Source organism: Globicephala melas, chromosome 2, assembly GCF_963455315.2.
Source record: "Globicephala melas chromosome 2, mGloMel1.2, whole genome shotgun sequence".
In the NCBI taxonomy this organism is placed as follows: domain Eukaryota; kingdom Metazoa; phylum Chordata; class Mammalia; order Artiodactyla; family Delphinidae; genus Globicephala; species Globicephala melas.
In genome coordinates this window covers 128,151,018-128,175,516 of record NC_083315.2, presented here as the reverse complement: position 1 = coordinate 128,175,516, position 24,499 = coordinate 128,151,018, and the positions used below count along the sequence as shown (strand labels likewise).

General features: G+C 43.5%; 2 protein-coding genes across 2 annotated transcripts in view; one reads left to right on the top strand and one right to left on the bottom strand.

The window, feature by feature from the left end:
• The window catches only part of PYGL (glycogen phosphorylase L), a 54,747-nt gene extending 40,265 nt beyond the window's left edge, over positions 1-14,482 (top strand). The window contains exon 21 of the mRNA XM_030854955.3: positions 13,597-14,482. Coding sequence (XP_030710815.1) covers positions 13,597-13,609 — 13 coding nt within the window. The 3' untranslated portion in view covers positions 13,610-14,482. The remainder of the gene's footprint in view (positions 1-13,596) is intronic.
• On the bottom strand, positions 141-23,319 carry ABHD12B (abhydrolase domain containing 12B). The gene is made up of 13 exons (XM_060294808.2): positions 23,205-23,319; positions 18,348-18,475; positions 17,377-17,479; positions 15,438-15,560; positions 13,456-13,486; positions 10,520-10,565; positions 10,285-10,414; positions 9,829-9,866; positions 7,741-7,820; positions 2,235-2,317; positions 1,035-1,111; positions 549-669; positions 141-449 (listed from the first exon to the last, which is right to left on the bottom strand). The coding sequence occupies exons 1-13, from the start codon at positions 23,264-23,266 to the stop codon at positions 422-424; spliced, it is 1,050 nt and encodes a 349-aa protein (XP_060150791.1). The 5' UTR covers positions 23,267-23,319; the 3' UTR covers positions 141-421.
• Positions 23,320-24,499: the final 1,180 nt, after the last annotated feature.

Genomic DNA, 24,499 nt, shown 5'->3' with positions numbered 1-24,499 from the left:
AACAGCTTGGAACTTTTTAATGCCATTTAAATTAACTAAACTGAAATACAAATTATTTAACTACATTGGAGCATCTTTCTTGCTACTGCTTGCTGTCTAGGTGCAGATCAAAAACCACCTTATCCACAGATATCCCCAGAACGTTTGGTAACTGTACATTTTTAGATGGGATCAAATTTTTACCAAATTCTGATTCTCCACAGTGAAGTTTTGGCATGTTCCACAAAGTAGACTATGACAAGCTAAACAAGAACATTCCATAATGCCCAGCGTCCGTGCTTTCCCTTACTAAAATGGCAAGTGACTTCTAGAAATGTCAGTAACTTCAGCTCACCCAAGCAGCCCAGTACAGTTTTACATAAGAAATATACACCACAAGTGGTGTTTGGACCAAGTCTTCACTCTCCGCTGTACTCAGACCTCACGCCCACTGCTGGCTCAGGAAACCTCTGCAGGAAAAGGATTTAGATGAGCTCACATGTGTTCCCCACCTCATGGTCTAAGTAAACCAGAGCAGCCCTCATTGCATTTAGCAAAGCAAGTCTTACCTCACGGTTTTTAACAGTGTGGTGCCTTTACACAGGAAGGTGTGTTGGAGGCCAGGAGGAAAGATCACCACCTTCACCCTCTCTTTGTTCCTATATGCATTGTGTGCAATTTCATAGAGCTGCAAGGGGCAGAAAGACAAGGACTCAAAGGCTGATCATTGAAGCAGTTGTTTTCCTAGTCTAATTTTCCTAAAAGGGTATGGAAACAGCCAACTTAAGGAGTTAGTCCCATTAAGTCAGAGATACGGGCACCCTGCATATCCCTGAGTGGTTGCCTCTACAACCAAGGAACTGAAAGCTGCATAGCTCATGGAACAGTGGCAACAGTGTATTGTATACACCAGGTGGCACAGCAATTCAGGGGTGCAGAGAACCCCTTATAATGTCAGAGACCCTTCTTTAGGCCCTAATCAAAGTTTGGCTGGCTGAGAAAATGATGAAATTAGTATAGTATGTTTCTGTCAGCCGCTGAACTTAGTTGACCTTTTTTTCCAAATTCCAAAGGCACCGTTTTGTCATCCTCACCATGTATGATAAGAAGGGGAGACGACAGGAATTTAACACTAGGAACAAGTGGAAGAAAAGCTTTCAGTTCAAGAAATATACATTGAGATTTCTCCTCTTCTAAGTTAAGGCTTTAGCAAAACATGAGGTTTGCCCAAAATAAAGGAATGCTCTTTCCATCCCTCCCAGGAAATACAACTTCATATATAATAAGCTTCATATAGTGACTTTTTTTTCTCCAGGCAAGATTCTTCTGTTTACTCATACAATTTACTTAGCTTATTTGATTTAATTTATTCCTATGTGATTTTTGAAAATAAGGAACAAAAACATTGAATTTGTACAGAATTAGCAGAACCTCACCTTTTCCTTATTCTGCCTTATTTCATAATATCTGGAATGTTTTAATTAAACGAAAACAAAGTAAGTCAAACCAAAAAATAACAAGAACTACCACAGGACCAAGGAGAACTCTTTGTAGCAATTTGTTTACATTTCCCCATAAATGTACAGGATGGACATGAGATCAATAGGTTTGATTAGCCTCCTGGTCAACTTCCCATCTAGTAATTCGAAAAGGCTATGACATGAAGGATGACTAATAGTACTTCCCTGTCCCCTTCCAAATTCTGATACCATCCACCCCTGCCACAGTGACTCGCTGTTACTCCTGAGGATGTTAGATCCCTCAGGTGTGCTGAAATAGAAAAAATACTGATAACGACTGCCTGTTTGTAGGCACTCGAGACTCTCCAACTGTGAGAGGCTGACTTGCCAGATTCTAGTCACTGGACTTGCTGTTGGGTTATTCGGCTGGATGGTGTATGGATTTTGGTTACGTGGGGAATAAGACCTAGAACTCAGAGATTCCTCCAAGGAATGCTAGGTTAGACCATACAGGACCTTTAAAGGGTCCTGAAACACCCTAAACGTACAACTCCCTTTATAACTTCAGAGAAAGTACTGAATCGGTAAAGTCATTAAATTAGACATAAGGATAATACCAAATACTAAAAATTTGTAGATACTGTAGATACCTTACCCCAAATCCTACTGCCCATCTAAGAATTCTCATCTACTCATTCAGACTGGTCATCTCCCCATTCAATAAGTCACATGATAATTACCCACCAGAATCCTATAGATATAGTAATAAGGGACATCTTTACGTCATTAAGTTACTTTTCATCACTGGGGAAGACTAGTTCGTCTTTCCTCAGGGCATCCATAACCGTGCTTAAAAATCCTGGAAGTTTCCAGTAAATCTATTTTTTAAAAAGGAAAAAAAACTTGAAACATGGCCTATAGCTATGTCATTTGTTATAGTTTCCCACTATGAACTGTAGTAATATAGAGAGTAGTGAGTTTCTAAATATAATAAACTTTTTTTTGGAAATATAACTTTTATGTTTTAAAAGTAATTCATGTTATTGTAGGAAATTTGGAAAATAGAAGAAAGAAGAAACAAATCACACATAATCCCACCATCCATAGATAATCACATTAGACATTTTGTGGTTTTCACTTATCTTTTTTTAAAGTACAAATAGCCCCACTAACTTATTTCTTCATACTCATAAAGGAGCAGTGATACGCATAATCTAAAAATTGCTTCTACAATGAACTGCAGAATAATTAAGTGGTTTAGTTGGGGAAAAGAATATTCTGATTAGTTAGAAATTCTGATAAAGTATACAATACAGAGATAATTGGTTTTAAAGGATTTGAACATTATAAACTCTGTTGAATATGATTGAATATTGCAATGTTTTAAAAAGGCATTTTAGGGCTTCCCTGGTGGCGCAGTGGTTGGGAGTCCACCTGCCAATGCAGGGGACGCGGGTTCGTGCCCCGGTCCGGGAGGATCCCACATGCCGCGGAGTGGCTGGGCCCGTGAGCCATGGCCACCGAGCCTGTGCGTCCGCAACGGGAGAGGCCACAGCAGTGAGAGGCCCGCGTACCGCAAAAAAAAAGGCATTTTAGGTTTTAATAATGACCATAGGACTCCAAATATAACAATTATCATTCTAAACATACTGAATTTCCTCATTAATGGAAAATTCCAGTAAAAAGAATGCTAGCTAAATCAGCTCTTGCCATATTTTGATTAAGTCGAAAGGTAAATTAGCTTATATGCCCTAAAAACATCCATTTCAACTGAAAATGAGTAAAGGACATAAACCCTGAGCCAATACTGCACCTTCCTCAAACTTTTAACCCTGCCTCTAAACTACTCCCAAGTCCATTCAGTTCTCTCCATTTGCACTAATCACCCAGCCTAACCCAGCCCTCATCTCTTGCTTGGATTACACCAACAGTCCCAGGTGGCTTCCTGTTCCACCCTCGCCCTGCTGTAACCCAGTTCCCACAGGGAAACCAGAGTGATCATTTTAACGTGCAACTCTCATCACATCCCTCTTTTGCTTCACATCCTTCAAAGGCATGTGGATTAAACCCAAGCATCACCTTGGCCTTGGAGGCCTTACAGAATCTGGCCACAGCCTCTGTCGCCTATCACTAAGCCCACTCCTCTCCACCCCCAGGCCCTGCTGTCTTCTGCTCCTGGAACACGTCAGCCTTGATCCCACTGCAGGGCCCTTGCCTTTCTCTTCCCTCAGCCGAGACCTCCAGATTCTGCCATGACAACTGGCTCCTTGTCATGCAAGTCTCAGTTTAGATGATATTTCTTCAAAGAGGTCCTCCCCTAACTAGCCATCGAACCTTGTCCCCCCATCACCTCCCAGTCATTCCTTTCACATCATTTTATTACTTCTACAGCACTTCTCACTATTCAAAATCCTCTTATTGCATACTTGTCTTCTGTGTGCCTCTCCAGCAACTATACAGACTTCATAGGAGCTTAGACCACAACTTTCTTATTCCCTGTGGTATCCCCAGAACCTAGAAAGGTTCCTGGTACCTAATAGACACCTGATAAATATTTGCTAAAGAAGGAATGTATCGACTGTGCAAATATCCCTGATGTACACTTTAAGCTATTATCTGTCATTTTCATCTCAGTGTGACTGAATTTCATTCAGAGTTTATTCCTTGGAACAGACCTGCAAAGAGAAAAGACCAACAAAGTATATTATGTGTATTCCTCTGCGGTGCTGAGCAGGGAGGGGGGTGCAATGTAGTAAGTGGGACGTTGCCAAGGGAAGGGAGTGGGTACAGAATAGGTAGGCTAACGCAAACGTCTGCTTCGCAGACGTTTAAAAAGAAAAGAATTATGTTCAGGTTCAGTGTAGAAGCAAGTTTTAGATTTCTGCTTGTCACTGCTCCTTTATGAGTATGGAGAAATAAGAGTTAGTGGTCATTGCCCCAGCGCTATAATATGTCATTTGCTGTAGTCTCCCACTATAAACTGTAGTAATAGAGAGAATAGTAACTTTCTAAATATAAGGACCTTTAAAAAAATTTTTTTTTCCTGATTATAAAAAGGAAATTCATGCCTGGTAGGGAATTTGGTAGGGAAATGGGTACAGAATATGCATGTCGAGGTCAGTAACGGCAAACTTCTTCTGCTTCACAGTTTTGACATGGGCCTGCTGCTTGCAGAAACCTGCGTAGTTTCCCAGGGTCTGTCTGGCCTGCATTTTTTGCGTGGTCTCACAGCAAATGACTCGCGTTCGGGGACAGTCTGGAAATCCCAATACTGCTTCTCTTTCCCTTCCTTCCTTTGCCCTCCTCTTACCGTGCTAAGGGCAAGATTTCTTGGTTTTCTCTTTCCTTTGTCTTCTGGTTCTGCTACCCCTGGAATCAGGACTCCTCTGAGGAGAATTCAGTAAGAGAAGCCCTTCAGCAATTCATCTCAAATTCCGAAGGCATAAGGAGAAAGCGGGCCCCAGTCAGTCTACTCCCCTTATCCCTCACTCCTCTCCAGCCAGAGGTGCCCCTCGAGACTCACAGGTCAGACCACCCCTCCAGCCCAGACCACAGCGAGGGGCTCCTAATTGGTTTCCCTGGCTTCAAATTCCGCCAGATAAATATTCTTAAAATACCAGTTACCTGAAATCTGCTGTTACAAAGCTTTGGGAGTGGAACACTATCTATTTAAACAGACAAAAATCTCCTATCTTGGCTGTAAGCCCATCCGCATCCGGCCACAGTCTTTCATCCCAAAAGCTGCGCACCTCCATCTGACTGCCTGGAGTTAGGAAATGCAGGATCGAGTCCCGTTTCCTCTCTATAGGGTATGGGGCAATTGGGCGAGCCTTTAAGCCTCCATTTCGCTCAGTGGAGGCAATGGTGCCAAACTCAGCGGTGCTGTGAGGATTTAAAAGAATGACGAGTGTGAAAGATCTTATATAGAGGTCCTCCGTGACTCTCAGGTATTTCATAACATAAGCACCCCATTCTGGCCCCGTGCCTTGGCTCACATTCTCCCCTTCTGTCTGTGTTTTCTAACTGCGCTCCCTCGCCTTCAAGACATGAGCTTAGATCCTGTCTCCCTGTAAGTCATCATTGGTCACACCTGCACACAAGACCCTTCTCTTCCCTGAATTCTCCCTACCCTGATATTATTGTTCTGGGTCCTCCCCTAACACCTAACTTAGTCTACTGTATTATAGAAAGAGTGGAAAAAAGGAACAAGCCTTTGTTGAATGCCCATATTTTTGCATGATTATTTTACTTAATTCAACCTTCACAACAACCCTATGCAGTACCAACCTCATTATAGAAATAGGAAAAATACAACAAAGGGAGATAATTTACCAAAGTCATAATTGGTTAGTGGCAGAGGCCAGATTTGAACCCAAATCCAAATCTGTCTAGCTTCATAGCCCATGGTCTTTTTCCACTATGCTGAGTAATGAAATCGACTCCCAGGTGATACTCGGAAATCCACATCATTACTTTATACCCCCCGTTAATTTCCTATCTCCCCAACTAGACAAGAAACGTCTTGAGGGTAAGGACCTATGCCTTTCACTACATCCGTGTCTCATCCCACCTACACTTTTTTATTCAACAGTACTGTTCAGAGTTATGGCACTCCACTGATAATAAAAATAGCTAACGGCCATTGAGTGCTTACTCTGTATCAGGCACTATCGTACATGCTTTTCATATGTGAATCTATGACAACAATCTTGATAGACTCTGATTACACCCATTTATAGATGAAGCATTAAAAACAGTTAGTCCAAGATTACACAGCTGTTAAGTGACACCTGTTCTTAAAGAAAATATTTTTAAAACGTTTCTGTGAAGGTATCAGAGACCTACCAAAGTAATGAGGTCTTGAGTGGCCTGGATCCCAGAGAGAAGGGAAGCCTAGTGAGGTGAGCCTGACACTCAACACACTTTCCTCCTTGAGACAACTGACAAGTCAGAAGAAAGCCAGAAAGTAGAGGCAAAAGAACACAGAACAGATGACACAAATAGAGAACAGAGAGAGTAGATTTAAGCCTAAATAATATCATAATTACATTAAATGTACACAGACTAAATACTACGATTAACAGACAACGTTTGTCATACTGAAAAAGAAATCAAAACTGTACTATATGTTGCTTACAAAAGGTATATATTAAATATAAGATTTCAGAAAAGTTGGAAGTCAAGAAAGAGAAAATGATATATCATGCAAACACTACTCAAAACAAAGGTATATTAATATTGGACAAAGTTGACTTTATGTTAAGAAGCATTGGGACTTCCCTGGTGCGCAGTGGTTAAGAATCTGCCTGCCAATACAGGGGACATGGGTTTGATCCCTGGTCCAGGAAGATCCCACATGCCGTGGAGCAACTAAGCCCATGCGCCACAACTACTGAGCCTGTGCTCTAGAGCCCGTGAGCCACAACTACTGAGCCCACATGCCACAACTACTGAAGCCCATGCACCTAGAGCCCATGCTTCACAACAAGAGAAGCCACCGCAATGAGAAGCCCGTGCACCGCAACGAAGAGTAGCCCCTGCCTGGCGCAACCAGAGAAAGCCTGCACGCAGCAATGGAGACCTAACACAGCCAAAAAAATTTTAATTAATTAATTAATTTTTTAAAAAAGTACCCTTAAGATGCCTTCCAAGATTAATCGACAGTTTATAAACTTGGGCCATATGTCCCCTCTAAGAATCTTACCCAGCCCCCTCTCATTTGCTAACATTTCTATGGAGGTATGACTATAAGCAATTGAGCATCAGACATGGAATGAAATTATAAAATTAGGATCATATATACAACAGATTAAAAAAAAACACATCTTGTCAGTCAATTCTTTATCTTCTTGGAAAGATCATCCTCTCTACCTGGGATGCTGTGTAAAACCATTCAGCAACTTCCTTGAATTCTCTAGAGACTTCCTTCTCATAAAATAATGCAAGATGTGGTTGACATTCATAGGGCTGAAAATGATGTATGAGAGGTTTGTTTTCACTTTAAAAGGAATAATAAACGAACAAACCTAAGTCAAGTCTATCTATGAAAAAAATTATAAAAGATACGAGGTATAGTTAGTTAATGGGGAAAAAAAGCTTTGGCTCAATCTATTAGAAGGAAATAAAAGGACTACAAAATCCAAAAGCCATTGTGCCCCCCTTTAATAGCAACTGGCTAATAACCTATCACAAGTTAGAATAACTTAGAAATATATAAAACTAGTTACGAAAAGGAAAATTGTTAATAAACGTGTGTGGAAACAACCTACACTTTGACATCTTGTAAAGATCTATCACTCACCTTTAACAAGGGATAATTGATACTTGCAACCCATATGTTGGTAAATGGAGCCTCCAAGATAATAGCATCAACTGGAAATCCTTGAAAAGAAGAAAAAAGAAATAACTCCCCTATTATATTTCAATACTGTCTTTCCTAAATAAGGGATCTTCAAGGTCTTGTACATGAACTACCTGCATCAAAATCAGTTGTGAATCTTATTAATAATGCAAATTCATGAACCCACACCAGAGTCCAGTCAGAAGTCAGTATCTAGGGGGTGGGGAGTGTGAGAATGTGCATTTTTAACTAGCACCCTTGCTAAAGAGATTTCATTCCTAGGTACATGATAATTGAAAACCACTACCTTCTTCTAAAACACAAGCAGATTTTCATGACTTGGATAATTTAAGAAAGCAAAGTACTACAGGAAGGGAGAGTGTTCAGCAGAGGCTGACGAGGTTGTTTTGGCCAACACTCCCTCTGAAAACAAAAGAGCTAAACATTGGAGTTACTGTATATGTACTTTAAAATAACTTCCTGAAAATAACAAATGGTAAAATAGTGAAATATTTATTAAAACTTATTGTTAAAGAAAATTTCGTATGATATATTGAACAGGGTATAATGTGTAAAATATATGTAAATATATTTAAATTAGAGCACAAAGAGAAAAATGTCTGGAAAACTCAGAAAAGAACACTGGAAACATATAAGACATGGGAACAGATATATATATATATATATATATATATAATTATAGTCCCAGATAAAGAGAAGACAAAGAATGGAGCAGGCATAATACTTGAAGATACAATGACCAACAATTTTCCAAAATGGATGAATATCAGGCCACAGTTAAGCAGGATAAGTACCAAGAACACCTAGGAGAATCAGAGTAAAAATGCTGAAAAACAAAGAAAAAAAGAAATCTCAAAAATAACCAAAAGAAAACATTATCTTTAAAGGAGCAACAGTAAGACTGGCAGCTGACTTTCTAATGAAACTGTAAAAGCAAGAACAAAGTGGATGACATCTTAGAAAGGTTGAAATAAATGACTGCCACTCTAGAACTCTATGCCCAGGAAAAATGGCGTTCAAAAATGAAGATGACATAAAGACATTTTCAGACCAAAACATTTTCAGACCAACAGACAGGTGGAAGAAAAATCCCAGATGGAAGCACAGCGATGCTGGAAATAATAAACAGCAAAGAAAAGGGTAAATCTAAATACTGACTTTATAGTATGAGAATAATCATTTTTATGGAGTATGTAATATAGAGAAAATTAAAATACATGGTAGCAAGAGTTCATAAGTTGGAGACTTAATGTAATTAAATTTTCTAAGGTAATTGCATTATCCAGGAAGTGAAGTATTCATTTATGTGGGAATTTAATTCAGGTAATTCATTGTCAACACTGAAGGAGCCATGAGAGTTTAGAGGACCAATGAAATGACATTTGTTTTATTTCCATAAGTAATTAAGATTGTGTATAGCAGGTGACACACTTTAAAATGTTTACTGTAACTCACCCTCACCTGTATTGCCAAGTAAAGTTTAAGATATACTGCAAGTGATTACAAGCTTTTAACACGTATCAAGATCACCTGTTCTTAGTCACAGAGATTCCAGTTTATGAAGACAGCTAGGATCCACCTAGCTGTCACCTGTGTTTCTAACAAACACCCCCTGCAGATTCTGACAAAGGCAGTTCTCAGAACACTTTGAGAAACACTGATACAAATATTATGTAAGGAGGGCAGCAGAAAGCAAGTCCTGCCTATTACTTCATAACGTATTATTTTCCTCCCCTGTAATCCAGATTACTCCATAACAACACTTATTATCACTTCACAGTGAGGGCTCTTTTAAGGTAATTTTAACTCTTTCCTTAGTATTTACTTTTAATTTCATAACTCTGAAAAGCAGGTATTGTGTATATTAAATAGAAAAAAGAGAGTTTATTAGACTGTCAGGAACTGTCTAAAGTTGGGGTGCTCCAGGTATCTCTGTGTTCAGATTGTACACAATAGTCTCTTCACTGTTTTTGTTTTCCCACATCAAGCCAAGAAATTATACGACGTAAAATAAGCATTTTATCTTACCTTTCTCTTCTAGAACTTTTGCAGCATTTGTTGCAACTCTGTAAAGCAATGAAAATTAGTACATATGCGAAGCAGTGACTTAACAGTCAAGTAAACAGTACAAAATGCAACATCCAGTATGAGCATCTGATGAAAGCTCTTGACCCTCGAATGTGCACAGACACAAAATTTTTCACAGGATTTCAAGAGGTTCCACTGGCCCTAAACAAGAATGCTTTCATTTAAAACGCTCAAGGAGAGTTCTGGAATGGGCTTCAGTGTCATAGACAGCCGGAGAGCTAGACCCTCCCTTGTATTACAGACAGGCATGCTGAGGTGTAAGGTCACTAGCCCCATGTGGAACCTGAGAGAAACCATCTCCTAGCTCAAGGGTCCTCCTGCTGCCCACTGCTGCCTATAATATGACACTAACGCCCCAAGGACCCACCTCAGCATCCATCTTCAGACCCCACTCACCCTGTTCCCAGAGAGTGGCCCCAGAGACACACAGGGGTGGTACCATTTCTCGCCTCGGTCCATTCATAGACACAGACAGCATCCGCAGTCAGCCCATCCTCCGTGGGTTTACCCGTCGAGTCCCCGAACCCTGGCAGCAAGGAAAGGCAAACACAATATCACTGCCTCCAAAATGAGGGCTATCAAAAGGCCCCTTCTTACTGAAAAATCTTTGTACACTTTTCCTAACACATACCTCCGTAGTCAACAGACAAGACATGAAAACCACTGTCACTCAGCACCTAGATGACAAAGGAGCTGTTATCACTTTAATTGGGAGATGTAAACAAAAGTGGTCTCACCTCCTCAACACTTCCATAATCCTGGTTACGATGGCTTAATAGGTAGGGAAAAACGCATTTCTGAAATCTGGTGTTTGACTTCAAACTTGAGAAGATCAGGCTCAATGGGAAAGAAGGAAAGCAGCATGGCAGAATAGGACCACACAGCCTGGCTCACACCCTGGCTCTGTCACTTAGCAGCTGTCTGACCTTGGGAAAGCCACTTAACATCTAACTGTGTAAATATAGTCTGAGAAGTGAAAAATAAAACCTTCAGGATCGTTGGAAGATTGCATGAGATGATGTAGTACCTTGGTACATAGTAAATGCCAGAACTCCACACAGAGTTGTAGTAGAAGCAAGCAAATAACGGGAAGATATTTATATTAAGTATGAACAGATAAAGAGTTAATATTGATCAAAAATAAAGAGATCACTTGGTTACATGAAACCACTGCCAGCCCCAAATAGATGAATGAGAAAAGAATATAAAGACATAATTTTAAATGAAAAAAAATACAGTGATAGACGAAGAGAACGGAGATAAAAGGGGACAAAAGTTTACTGTGCAGGCACTTTTAAATCTTTACTTAATTCTCACAACAGTCCTACAAGGTATGTGTTCTCCACATTTTACAGAGAAAGAAACCGAGCCTTGGAGAGCTTAAGTAACTTGTTCACAGACACCCAAATGGCCAGCAGCAGAGCCAAGATTCACACCTGGGCCTGCCTGTGTCCAAACATTGTGCTTCCCCTACTACTGCATAGATGTGAGAGACTGAACTTTAAATACAAGCTGAACTAATAATGAGGAAGTAAATGAAACTTTTAAACATGTCATATTATAGGCAGCAGTGGGCAGCAGGAGGACCCTTGAGCTAGGAGATGGTTTCTCTCAGGTTCCACTTTTAAACATGTATTTAAACTACATTCCCTCCAAACAAGTTATCCAAGGCACAGGGCAGTTCAGCATCCAGGGAAACGGGAACATCCATGTGTTTTTTGTGGTGCCATAAATTGAAGAGCCACTTGACAATGCGACTCAAGCAACAGCTCCTACTCCTAAGACAATGCAACTCCTAAGACAATGCTACTCAAGCAACAGATCCTACTCCTAAGACAATGCAACTCCTAAGACAATGCTACTCAAGCAACAGATCCTACTCCTAAGACAAGGCAACTCAAGCAACAGATCCTACTCCTAAGAATTAATCTCCAGGAAAAAAAAATCCAAAAGAAGAATAAACTAACTGCTTAAAGTTTTCCATAGCAATACTATTTTAAAAGAATTTAGGAGGAAAAAAAAAAAACTTGTATTAAATAGCAGTGAAATATTTAAGTAAATAAACAATTGTCTATAAATATAATGGAGAATGATCACCCTTTAAATTGGTAACTATGATGACTATGGAAAAACACTGAAGAATATTTTTTAAATGGTATTAAGTAAAAGAGCACAACGTAAAGTTATACAGAGATACAATCAGTAACATGAAAAACTTTATAGAGATAAAAACTAGGTGGGAATGCAAATAAATGAAAATAGTTTTGCTGGGTGATTGAAGTGATGAATGAATGAGAAAGGGGGAGAGAGGGAGGGAGGAAGGACAATTTAATAACAAAGTTTTAATTTTTAAAAGAAATCGCCTATCCAAAGGAGGAAATGAAGAGCTAGGGAAGTTTGGTCAGGCTGGGAAATGATGACTGTGGTGTGTGGAATCCAGAACCCGCCTGGAGGAGGTAGTCTTATCATACCATCCCCACACATCCCACACACCACAAGGCTGATCTGGCTACTTTTCACACCTACAACTCTTCTTCCTGTGCACATCAGAGACATACAATTCACCTTGGCCAACAGTAGGAGGGGAAAAAAGTACACGTTCCCACAGACCTCAGCACCACACCATCCCACTTAGGGAAGTACAAAGAGTGGAGTTCCAGGTGGAAAGTAAACCTAAAAATTAATAGACATCATCACCCCAGGCAAAACTGCATCCAGCCCACCACTCCTTGGAGTGATGAGAGAGGGGAGTAGACAGGAGAGGATGGCCATGTCTGAACAGGGGAGGGAGGATGAAGAAGGTGCTGGGGTGCTGGGCCTGGCAGGATTCCGGGCCCCACTAATGCTGTGAAATCAGGAGAGGGCTCTGGAGTGGGAGCTGGCTTGTGGGAGGAGAGACCAGGTCTTGGGATCGATAACTAGACAAGCAGCTGAATCACCTAAGGGAGAGATTACTGACTACCTGAGGGGAGTGTGGGAGGGCATAAACAGGAGCCCTCCAGCCAGCCGTCAGTCAGATAAGGCAAGGTGGAGAGCCTGCCATCTTCCTCATGCTGGGAGATGCAGGGGCTGCCCCCCAAAACTGGAGTCTGTAGCAGGCTGGTGAGGACACCAAGGTGTGGCCACCTTCCCTCGGCCCAGCCTCTTATGGGGCTGAAGAAGGGCCTGAATGACTTAAGAGAAGACACTCTACATCTTTATCCCGTACCACCAAAAAGGTTGTTTCTGGTAGAAGGAGTGGTTTTTGCACTTAATATATTTTCTCAACCCATCCCCTAGCCCTTAGAAAAAGCAAATAAATTCAACTCCATCTGGTGATGAAAGGAACAAATTCATTAAAGTGTTTGGGACTCAGAGATGTTCACGTCTGTTTTGATCCCCCAAGGTCAAAGGTGGAAGAGAAGTCTACTCATGGGACTTTAGGCCCAGACACCACAAACCCACCCTCACCTCCAGGAGCTCTCAGGAGATAACCATGCTGAGGGCGCAGGAAGATCTTAGGGCTGTAGCCCAGAAGAGAATAAATGGAGACATAAAATCGGTGCCTTGAGGCCCCTTCAGACATACCTTTACTAGCTCAAGTCTATGAGGAGCTGCCCTGTAGAGGAGGTTTAAAAAAAAAGAGCAAGAATTAGGAATTACAATGACAAATTCAACAAAAATCACTACCGTGCTGCTGGCATCTGATCTCACGCCTTTCTTTTTCAGGTTAGACAAATAACCAGGAGAGAGGGCAATGCTGCTTGGTGTCATAGCCCACGCGCCTGTGTCAGGGTGAATGACCCACAGCTCCCCTCTGCTGCCGCCTTCCCCCAAGTGAGCACCGGCTCCCCGGACCGCTAGCGCTTCTCAACGTAAGCATTTGATTGAACTGCTGACAATCCCATCTCCTTTCACTGCTGCACAGCAAAACCTATTGCTAAGAATACTTCTAGAAGCTAAAGGAAAATAAGTTCCAGAAAGTGGCTTTTCAGAAAAAGGGATGATATAATCAAGTTCACTAAAGGAAGATCTGCCTGCATCCTGTCCACTCTGCCATGAGGTGCAAGATGAAGTGAAGGAGAGAGACTCACAGCCCTGGAGGTACAAGAAATACTTTTTTCCAAAAGAACCACAGCCTACTCTGTATTAACCACATAAAAGGGAGATAAAGATGATTCAAAAGGCAGAGGATTCTTTAAAAAACCATTTGAATTTGTTTTAGAGCCAAGTTTCTTAAACCTTAGTGGGTCATGGAGCCCTTTGAACATGTAATTAAAGCTATGGACCCGCTGCCCCGAAAAATGTATCCACTCTTCAAATTTTGTGTACAATTTTGGGTTGGGAGTTCATGGACCCTCTGGGGCGTCTATGGATCCCAAGTATAGAACCACTGCTTTCATCAAGGTTCCCTGTGATCTGTCATTTGGCCTCCTTCCAGCTCAGTACTGCTGAGAGCAAGCTGAGACTTCTGGGCAGGAGACAGAGGAAGGTGCAGCTGACCCCAAGTCAGGAAATCTGGGATAACTGAGGGCAAGAGCGGATTCACTCAGAGGGCAGACGTGACTGTGTGATTCACATGACCCTTTAAATAAAAATGCATTGTAACACCGTGCCCAAGTTTACACAATCAGAACAATGTTAAGCAATGTTGAAAAATGTTGATTTCACAGGAAATCTCTGTAAATGTGACTCTGAAACATACACCTCAAGAAAGCCCCTTGAGCAAAGGCAAGTCTTGAGAAGGCCATCTTCTGACACAAAAAGACAGTGAGTAAAAGAGACAGGGGCAGGGGAGCCGAGGGGCAGATTCCAGACCTTGTCACTGAGTTTGAAGTGTCCTCCCAGAGACAGAGCGAGGTCTGCGGGTCTCTGAGGCACACCGCCCCTCCCCCATGCTGAGACCCGCAGTCACAGCCAATACTCATCACCCACCATAATGACACAGGCCCACAGAGGGACTGCCAGTGCACCAAAGGACAGCCAGCCTCCTGGGAGGTGCTCTTGGTTACCAAGCAAGGTTGGGACCACAGAGAGCAGGCCGAGGCATCAGTATTCCAGACTAGAATTAGTCAGGTGGCCCCCAGTAGCCGTGATCAGAATTCCAGGTGGTCTCTCCTAGGGAATCCATACTTTTGATTAATAGGATTCATGCCAAATAAATGAATCTCCATGTGGTTCTGTGAGAAGACCACTGATGTGGAAACTGCTCTTCCTCTTCTCCATACCTCATGCCTACTCCCTACCCAGTCGTCCATGGATTTGATCCATCATTTCTGACACTCTTGGGGAGTAAAGGAACCATTGCCTTCTTTGAAATCAGTATCCAAATTTTGGAAGTTAGTTTCCCTTTCAGTTAAGGATCCACATTATTCTACATATAGAATATATAGATTTTTTTAAAAGAGAAGCCTATTGCCAGAACACCCTCAAATTTCAACAAAGGGAAAAAAATATGTGAAGGGATGCTTACAGACCTAAAAACTGAGGTCTGCCTTACATTCCCCCACAGGGCTGAAATACTCTTTCACTCTGTAAAAAAAAAAAACATCCAAGCAAAGGCAACTGACTTGTGTTCTGCACTGCCATGAAGATAAACAATAATTGGGTTGCCGTCATGGAGGGCTGCTTCGTAGCAGCTACGGCCCTTCCCCTTAGCATCCTCCCCCCACCGGCAGCTAGAAACTGTGTGCCTGAAAAGCAAGGAAAGGTTTCAGCCAACATGGACAGAGAGAAGACTTCTCTATCCTTGCCAAAGTCTGAAACCTCCTTATGTCAATCAGATACATATTTATATGTTTATATACTATTAGAATATATAATGGATTATTATACGTAAATAGTCAATATATTTACATACAGATATGTATCTGCTTAATACATATGCACATGGTAAAAATTAAAATATAATGCCACAAACGTCTTATAATGAAAACCACAACTGCCTTACCCCCCCCCCCATGCCGAGATAACCCCTTTTAACCATTTACTGTTTTAGTTCTTCTGACTCCTATACCAATCATGCTTCCAAGACTGCAGTTCTTAGGTGTGGTTTGTTGAAATGCAATCCACTGGGTGGAAACAAGTAAAAGATAATAGATGTCTGCCACCTGCTATTGGTTTGGCTGAAGAAACAAATTGGAAACAAAGGGAAACCAGTTTAGGTAGGAGAAAAGAACTTGAACATGAAATTAAGCTATTCTACTCAAGAAACCCAGTGACCTTGTGATTTTAAACACCTGAGTGAGCTCCAGTTCCTCCACCTTGTTAAACCAATGAATGAACCCTGCTAACACGAACACTGCCATTGACATGTCACCAGGAGACCTGGAGAACTGGCCATGTGATGATAAATCTTCAGTCCCTCAATCTTTTTTTTTTTTTTGTCACACCGCGTGCAGCATGTGGGATCTTAGTTCCCCAACCAGGGATCAAACCCATGCCCCCTGCAGTGGAAGTGCAGAGTCCTAACCACCAGACCACGAGGGAAGTCCCAGTCTCTCAATCATTTAGAGGCAAAAAGTCTGACATCAAACCCCAAGGCCTCTGTACTGCGAAGACGGGCATTGCTGCCAGCTAGATAAGCTAGTCATGAGGACAGCTGACTCACCAAACAAGGACTGATGGGGCAAGAGTAAAGAAGAAAGATGTTTTCAATTCCAACACTATTAGTGGGACTGTACCCTGCAAATTAGGAAGAAGTTATGTGAACCCATCCATATTGGCCCCTAAACATTCTGTGATCACATGTTTAAACTCAGGGAGATGAAATATAAAACAGGGCACGGGAAAACTGGCAACCACGAACAAGTAGGTGAACCAAACAGAAGGAAATATTGAGATCAGCAGAGCAAAACAGACAGTAGGATGCTCACGGCCTTGATGGACAAGTATTTATGGAGTGCCCTCTGCCAAGCACTGTGCTGAGCAATGGAAACCCACCAACAAAGTCCCCCACCTATGAAGTTATTGTCTCATAAGGAAGACAAACATTCATCAGATAATCACACAAGCACTTATTCAATTACAGTGGGGATAAACGCAGTAAAGGACAAGCTCATGTTGCACTAACATATGCCGAACATGGGGGTGGTGAGGAAAGGCTTTCCTGAAAATTACCGTTTAAAATGAGACCCAAGAGATGGGTAAGCAGTTAGGCAAAAGGAGGGAACAGAGGGAGCAGAGAGAGAGAAAGACATGTTGCAGACAGAGCATGGCTTCTATACATGGAGGCCAGTGGGTCTGGAGCAGGGTGGGAAGCGGGTGAGGCATAAGGCAGGGAAGAAGACAGACCCAAGGCACCTGAAAGACTCCACACTCCAACGTAAGATTCCTGAAAAGCAAATGCAAGCAAGTCAAGCTTCAATATAAAGGGAAGCTGTGTGGAACAGCTTCCTCCGAGGAACACCGACCTCTCCCCAGGCAAGTAACACAGCACTGCTCACCTCTGCCCTTGTGACATGAAAGCCACACCCACCAAGCACCCCAGGGTCCAATCAGTGCACTCACCATGTTCCCAGAATCACCCTAGGTTCACCTTTGATGTAGAAGCTCACTGTGTGAGGAATCTTTAACTCCGGTTTCTTTAAATCCACAAGAAATGGTGCTTTGACTGGAAAGGAGAATTCATTATCAACTCCCAGAATCGAATTCCATGTCTCTTAATCACAATCAAAAAAAGTAATTAGCCTCATGATTGACATGTTTCTAAGCTGCAAGCTACTACACTCAATTCCAAGCAAAGTATTTTTACTTTATAAACTAGGACTACCCCGCAAAAGAGTTTGCCCCCCCCAAAAAAAACTAAAGCTAGACTTAAAAATACCACCAGTGTTATATATAGCCTCTAATGGAGTTTATTCAATCTTCATCCCCGTTTCAAGCGAAAAGCAAAGGAGACCATTCACCTAAAAAGTAAGAGGGTCTAGAAGAAGGTAATGAGTATTTTGCTACTTAAGTCATGAGTTACTTTTTGCACTAAGTAAAACCTAGTCATTAGCCATAAGCCACTAAATGTCCAAGATAAACATACACCTGGAGACATGCAGGTGAGAGCATCACCTGTGCTCTAGAAGAACTGTGTGTCGCACTGACTAACGCAGCACTTGGTAGAAAAAACACGGGAAAATAGATTTCTCACATCAACCTCTCTCTCTCTCAAGGGATACAGGCAAGAAGAGGAAGAGAAAAGGCACAGAATACAGGAAGCAGTAAGGTATACAGATTAATAGCCAATTTGAAGACTGAGCTCCTGAATTGAAACCCTACCCACAAGGCCATATTTTTCTATCTATCCCAGCAGTTTGCAAGGATTCATCCTAGACCCCAAAGCCAATATTAAATAGGTTTCAGACCATTTAAGTCTAGCCACAATTTTATAACTGACATATCTTTTTCATTATGCCATAACTGTAAGGGCAGTAAGTTCTCTATTTGGGAAAAAAAATATAAAGGCAAATTCACAAAAGGTACATACTCACAAAAGTTGAAAAAAATCACCATGTGCATCAGAGGAGGGAAAATATGTTCGTTTAATGATTTAGTTGTAAAGCTGTCACACAGAGTGGCAATTTTTCTTCTGAGGGTTGAACAGGAGTATGGGAAAGATCTGTAAGATATTGTGAAACAAACAAGGTATTCAAAATCAGTCCAAGTGTTGTCTCGGTTTGTTTCTCCTTTTAACCTCCAAATCGAATTTCACAGACCGACACTGGGAATTACAGGCAGGTTGGCATTTAAGCAAAAATCCTTTACAGAACTGTATGTAATTAGGGCAGATCCAGATCCGGCACGAAGGGAGAACCAGGAGAGGAAAGCAATAAGTCAGGGCCCCTACCAGCTGCTCAGAAAGCCCAGGTGTGACAGGAGGGGAGGGGACACGGAGGTACTCGCGTCAGACTTGTTTCCTCAGTGTACCCCACAGAAGGCCAAGGCTGGACCCCGAAGTCACCAGGAAACAGGATTCAGACTGTTTTAACAGTTGCCACAGTTTTCAGTCACATCACAGTTCAGTGCTGTATGTGCTAGCTACTATTAGTATTAGTCTAAAGCAGTGAATGAATAATCGTCAGATTCCCACCGCCCCTTCTGGCTGGGTCTTGGGAAGCAATGAGACGAAACCCTCACATCTGAGGTGACATCCCTGGTGGGCGGGGCCGTGAGGAGCAGCGTGGGGTGCAGGGGGGACCTGGAGGCTGGACGCAGCAGGGCCTGGTCAGGGAATGGGACACGGGGGGCCACGCACATCTTGTTCATTCTACTGCCCCCTGTGACACGAACCATCCAAACTGGGTACCACCAGCAGACAAGTTATGGTTTGTCCATGAGGGCTCACTCAGGCTACCTCTGTCTCTAGCCACATCTCCCGTGAGGACTGAGTGTCTCCTACCTTTGAGAAACGAGGGACACAGGAGGTCAGTGTCACCACCTGCTGCTCCCAGTTTTTGTCCACATCGTCCATGCCAAGAGTCCCTTTCCCTACTGTGAACGGTCAGTGTGATCAAATCGTGAGGCTGTAGGGGATGGAAAGCATTTCTGATGCACTGTCTCCCCTGCCCTGATTCCTCTGCTAGACCAGAGGCATCTTAGAAGACAACTGTTATTACCTCTGCTTTGCAGATGAGGAGGATGAAAAGTTAAGGACCCTTCCCAAGGTCACACAGCCAATGAATGGCAGAGCCACGTGAACCCAGGTCTGTACAAACCCAGAGTTCCATGGTGATCTCCAGTGAGCTGTCACAGTCCTGGTGAGTTCTACTTGTCATCCTTGAAGCAAAAATGAGCCCCAGGAACAAGGCTGGGCTCTGGTGAAATTCAGCTCTTAGAGAGAGTTGTTTCAGGATCCTTTTCTCCCCTTCTGCACCCTTGCTCCTCTCAGGGTCCCTCCTTCCTCCCACTTTCTTCCTTCCTGCTCCCGTATCCTCAGAAGATAGCCAAAGGCATCAAAGAAAGACCTCTAAAAAAATTCTCCCTCAAGTGTTAATAACTTAAAAATCAGGGCACTTACACATGTTTGGAAAAGGCGTGGAGGCAGAAGATAATGAATCTCTGATGAATTTCCAGCAATTCTGCTGGGAGTGGAAAAGATAAGCAGGCTAAGGGTGATGGACAGCTCTTCAAATACATCAGCCATGGGCAACTGCCTACACATAGAATCAGCAAGAAAGAAACGAAAATGATTGTTTCATACTTTAAAATAGCCTCCATGAAGGTGGTCGGAAGCAGAGGATATGGCTGTTCTGATTTTAGAGATAAGAAATCAAAACCCAGAGGAGCCACTTTGAGCCACAGATCATGCCCAGACAGATGAGCGGAACTGAATTCTTATGCTCCCTTCCAGTTGGCTGGCTCTGGCTTTCTTTCTCCTGACTCTCTGAACTCCCACTACCCTGCCTGTTAGACTCCCGCTAAGTTACCTTTTGCAGGTAGCAGGGTGCTTGGGAAGCTGGGGCAAGAGAGGGAAATATGTTTCTGTTTTTAAAGAATAATTCATACAGGACACTTCTCTCAAATAGCTCAAGGCACTTCTGTGAGAATTGCTGCGGGAAGAGAACAGAGTGACCACATCCCTCACAGCATCAATAATGCACAACGGCTCCTTTTAACTAGGGGGCTGTCAGTTTGACTTCCCCTAGATCAATAGGGGATCAAAAGTCACCAGTGGCTAATAGACCTTATTTGAGCAGAGGATGCAGTTTCAGCCCGATCCTCGCTCGCGGCCAGCACATCAAACAGCCACCTTGATGCTTTGGTGTTCTTCGCCTGCCCTTTGATTAGCTGTGGCTGTAACTGCACCGCATCCCACAGGGGCTATAGAACCTAACTGGATGATTCTTACTGGCAAAACCTGGTGGAACCAGCTGCTACAGGGCGAATCATTTCTCCTTCATGCTCAGAGGTACCAGCTTTGGGAAGCCCAACTCTGACCACATTTGGCAAGACAACGATTCCAAATATTAAGACATGCCACACATCCACCCTGTGCCCATTCATCCCGCCAACATGTATTGATCACCAACTCACCAAGCACCAAGTTACATCTGTGTTCTCCTCCCTTCTTTCCTCCCAACCAAATCCTCCCTTTCCTTCACATCCACTCAAGTGTCCCTGTTTTTTTTTTCAAAGCTTCTCTAGACAGATCTTCTCATGGTGACTTTTCCTCTTTTCACCCCTCCCACTAATTATAATCGGGGCCTCAGTTTGACCCTTAATTGTTTTCTGATTGTTTTCCCACTATGAGTCCTGTCTCCCTAGTGACAAGAACCACGTGACAGATAATACTGCTTTTACATTCCACTCAGCCTAGCACAGGGCCGAGCTCCATAAATATTCATTGAATGAAAGGTTGAGAACAGAAAGAAGAGTGTATTTCTTTCATAAAGGAGAAGGAAGCAAGGCTTATTGGTAGCTTTGGGGGACAGGGGAAGGGATTCCTTCTCTGTTTTGAATTATTGATACAAGTGAAAATTAATACCCCAAGAGCAGGGGTTTTGCCTGTTTTATTTATGGCTGTGTGCCCAGGGCCTAGATGAGTGCCTGATAGGGAATGGGATGTCCAATACTCTGGTGACGATGGATACGTTTATCAGCCTTCTCCTGGGGATTTTCTAAGCACTATCTAGAAAAGTAAAAACTTGGGATGAAATAGGGAGAAATGAAGAGGAAAACAGCCCTTCGGCTTCCCCCAACTTCTTTCCTGAACATGGTTTCCATTTTTCTGATTTGAAGAAAATCAGTTGCAAGTGGAGATTTACTTTCCTGGGCCCATCCATCTTCAGAAGCAACTACATCTGATGAGACTTTTGTAAAATAAATAAATAGATCCCCAAGGCATTAAAAAATAATCACTGAAAACAACATGGTTAAATGTTCTCCCTGAGTTTCACAACATATCACAATAGATCCACAGCTACAGGCTGTTCCAGGTGCACAGCAAGCCCTCCATGAATGTTTGCTAAACTAACCAGCTCCAAGGAACAAAAAGGACTCGGGATGCTGGATATCAGTCTGTGCCTCAGCACGGCCTAAATTAGATCAGTAATTTTCTGCTCAGATGAAGAAATGCCCAAGTATTTTATTCTTTCATGAAGCATCTCGAGAATTATTTTTAGTAACTACGAAGGCAAGTAACTAAGGGGCCCCAAATCCCCATCTCCACTCCACTATCAACAAAGTGGGCTGTTCTCTGAAAGCGTGAACTGCAGCTTTGATTCTCTACCAAATAAATGTTAAATAATCAGCCACCCACTAAAAGGTGGTAAATGCTAGCTTTCCCAGAACAACCGTATCTGGGAGGTAAGGCCCATGATGGTGAAAAGTGCAGCCAGTCAGGACATTCTGACTGGTGTTCAGATCCAACACAGAAAGGGGGCTCCGGCCTGCACCGCTGGGCCAGGAGAGGGCCGCTCTCTGCCTCCTGCCTTTGGCCACAGCAGGAAGAGAGGAAAGGAGATTGGTGTTTGTCTTCACCACTCAGATATTCCAAAGTGAAGTCTCCTGTGCCTGGATATGATTTTTGGATATCTTGTAATCAGCAAAAATGTAACAGAGCAAAACAAAGGAATAGAAAGAAGAAAGGTAAACAAAACTGCCAATACCTTCCCACACCAACAAGACAAAACAAGACACGCAGTCTTTTGGGTCCAAGGTCTCCAACCAATACCTGGCTTCAACGCAAACAAGACTGTCAGTGCATTGCTGGTCGACTGAGGTAGTCTAAGGTGACTGCTCAAGCCAAGGATTCATGGAAGGAAGACAATGAAAAACCTGTGCTGACCTACACATTTCACGTTTGAAGGGTATAAGAACTAGGCACCGGCAGTGATGCCAAGTTATGGTTTCAATGTACCATGCATCTCTAGCATTGTGGAGAGGCGTTCTTCACACGCCAGACGCTTCACACTCAGGGAGGTGGCCTTCCGATCCTTCTCCATCTACACAGATAGGCCCTTGACCTAACAGAATGCCTTCCAAGACCACAACACCGATTATTATTGCCACTATTATTATTTTTTAAAATCCGTCCTGCTGTTAGTAAAATGTCAAGGCAGATAAGAGATTGGCACAGGAACCTGAACCAGCTTTCTGGAATCTCTAGTTCAGAAGCCCCAAAGGGATATAGGTTCCTGAAAAATCAAACGTGCGAGTCTCGCCGGCGCGGGTAGGGGTTGGGGCTGAGGATACAGCCGTCCAAGAGCTCTGGGGGCCTCCGAAGCCCCGGGAGTCAGCGCTCGGCCACCAGCCCTGCGTCACCGCCCGGCGGTACCCACCCTGCCGCATTCCGGGCGGTCGGAGCCGGCGGGGCGCTGCCGGGCGCACAGGGCGCGGCGTGCACTCACCTCAGGTTCCACGTGACCATGTGCCACCACGCGGGCACGCAGCCCTGCTTGTCTGTCTCCATCCCGCGTCGCGTCTGGATCCGCCGCCGCCGCCGCCACCGCCGCGGGAGCTGCCGCCGGTAGCCCAGAGCCGCGCCCCGGTCGCTCTCCTCCCCCGCGGGTGTGGCGACCCGGGGGCCCTGCGGCGGGTGGAGCGGGGCGTCTGACCCAGCGCGCGGCTGGGCGCGGCCCGGGGGCGGGCTGCCCTAGCGCCCCCGACGCCACACGCACTGATGATGTGTGATGGAAATAAGTGCCCTACTCTTCTAGCTGGCTACGCGCAAACTTATTTTCTGTTTTAGTCTATACATCTCTGTGTGTGTGTGTGTGTGTGTGCGTGTGCGCGCGCGCGCGCGTGCGCGCCCTGCGTGGAGTAAAATACATTTCTTACTATGATAGTAATAAAACAAAAGTCTGAGTCGCAGCTTTAGAAGATCCTCCTGAAGGACATATGCTTTCCTCCACTTTAACCCTTCTTTTTTCTTTCTCCCTTTTGTTTTTCCCTTTTTCCCTGAACCTTCCCTTCCCAACCCCCATCTTCTTCCTCTCTCTCCCTCTCTCCTCTCTCTCTTTCCCTCCCTCTCTCTTTCTCTCTCTCTGTCTCTCTCACACACACACAAACCTGTCATCATTACTGTAGTAAGAATTTCTTTAGCTCCCTTTCATTGATTACTACTTTATCAGTCCACAGGGTTATGAACTACACAATTACTCCATGTGTCCAAATGCACCACCTTTTTGGTGTTTTGTTTACCTAGCAGCAGGTAGCAGAAACCTCCACCTCCACCCCCCCTTGTATCAGGAGTTCAGGCTTCGAAAGGTTTGGCAGCGATGCGCTTACATCGTGCACTGTCTTCTGGAGCAGAAACCGTCCTTCACCGGAGCTGTTCCAGGGAAGCCACGGGGCAAAGTGTGAGGGCAAAGGGGGACAAAGGGAATGAGGTTCCATTTGGAACCAATTTGATGCCAGCACCAAGACTGCATCTGGGAGGCAAGGTACAACCTCCCCAGAGGGAAAAAGGGGTCTCTCATGTGCCTGAGCTGTTGGGCCTTTGCCAGCTGAGCAGAGGGCCTAGCAAGGACTGCCAACCCACAGAAAGTGCATAGGGACGCATCAGCTGGGGGCAACTGGCCAGTCTAGAGGAAAGCACCAACACCTTTCAAGAAAGGGCAGTTCCCTTCGAGAACTAGGCCATTTCAGATAACTGGTCAGACAAGGGGGAATTTTGTTCACCTCTTCTTGTCATTTCTCTAGG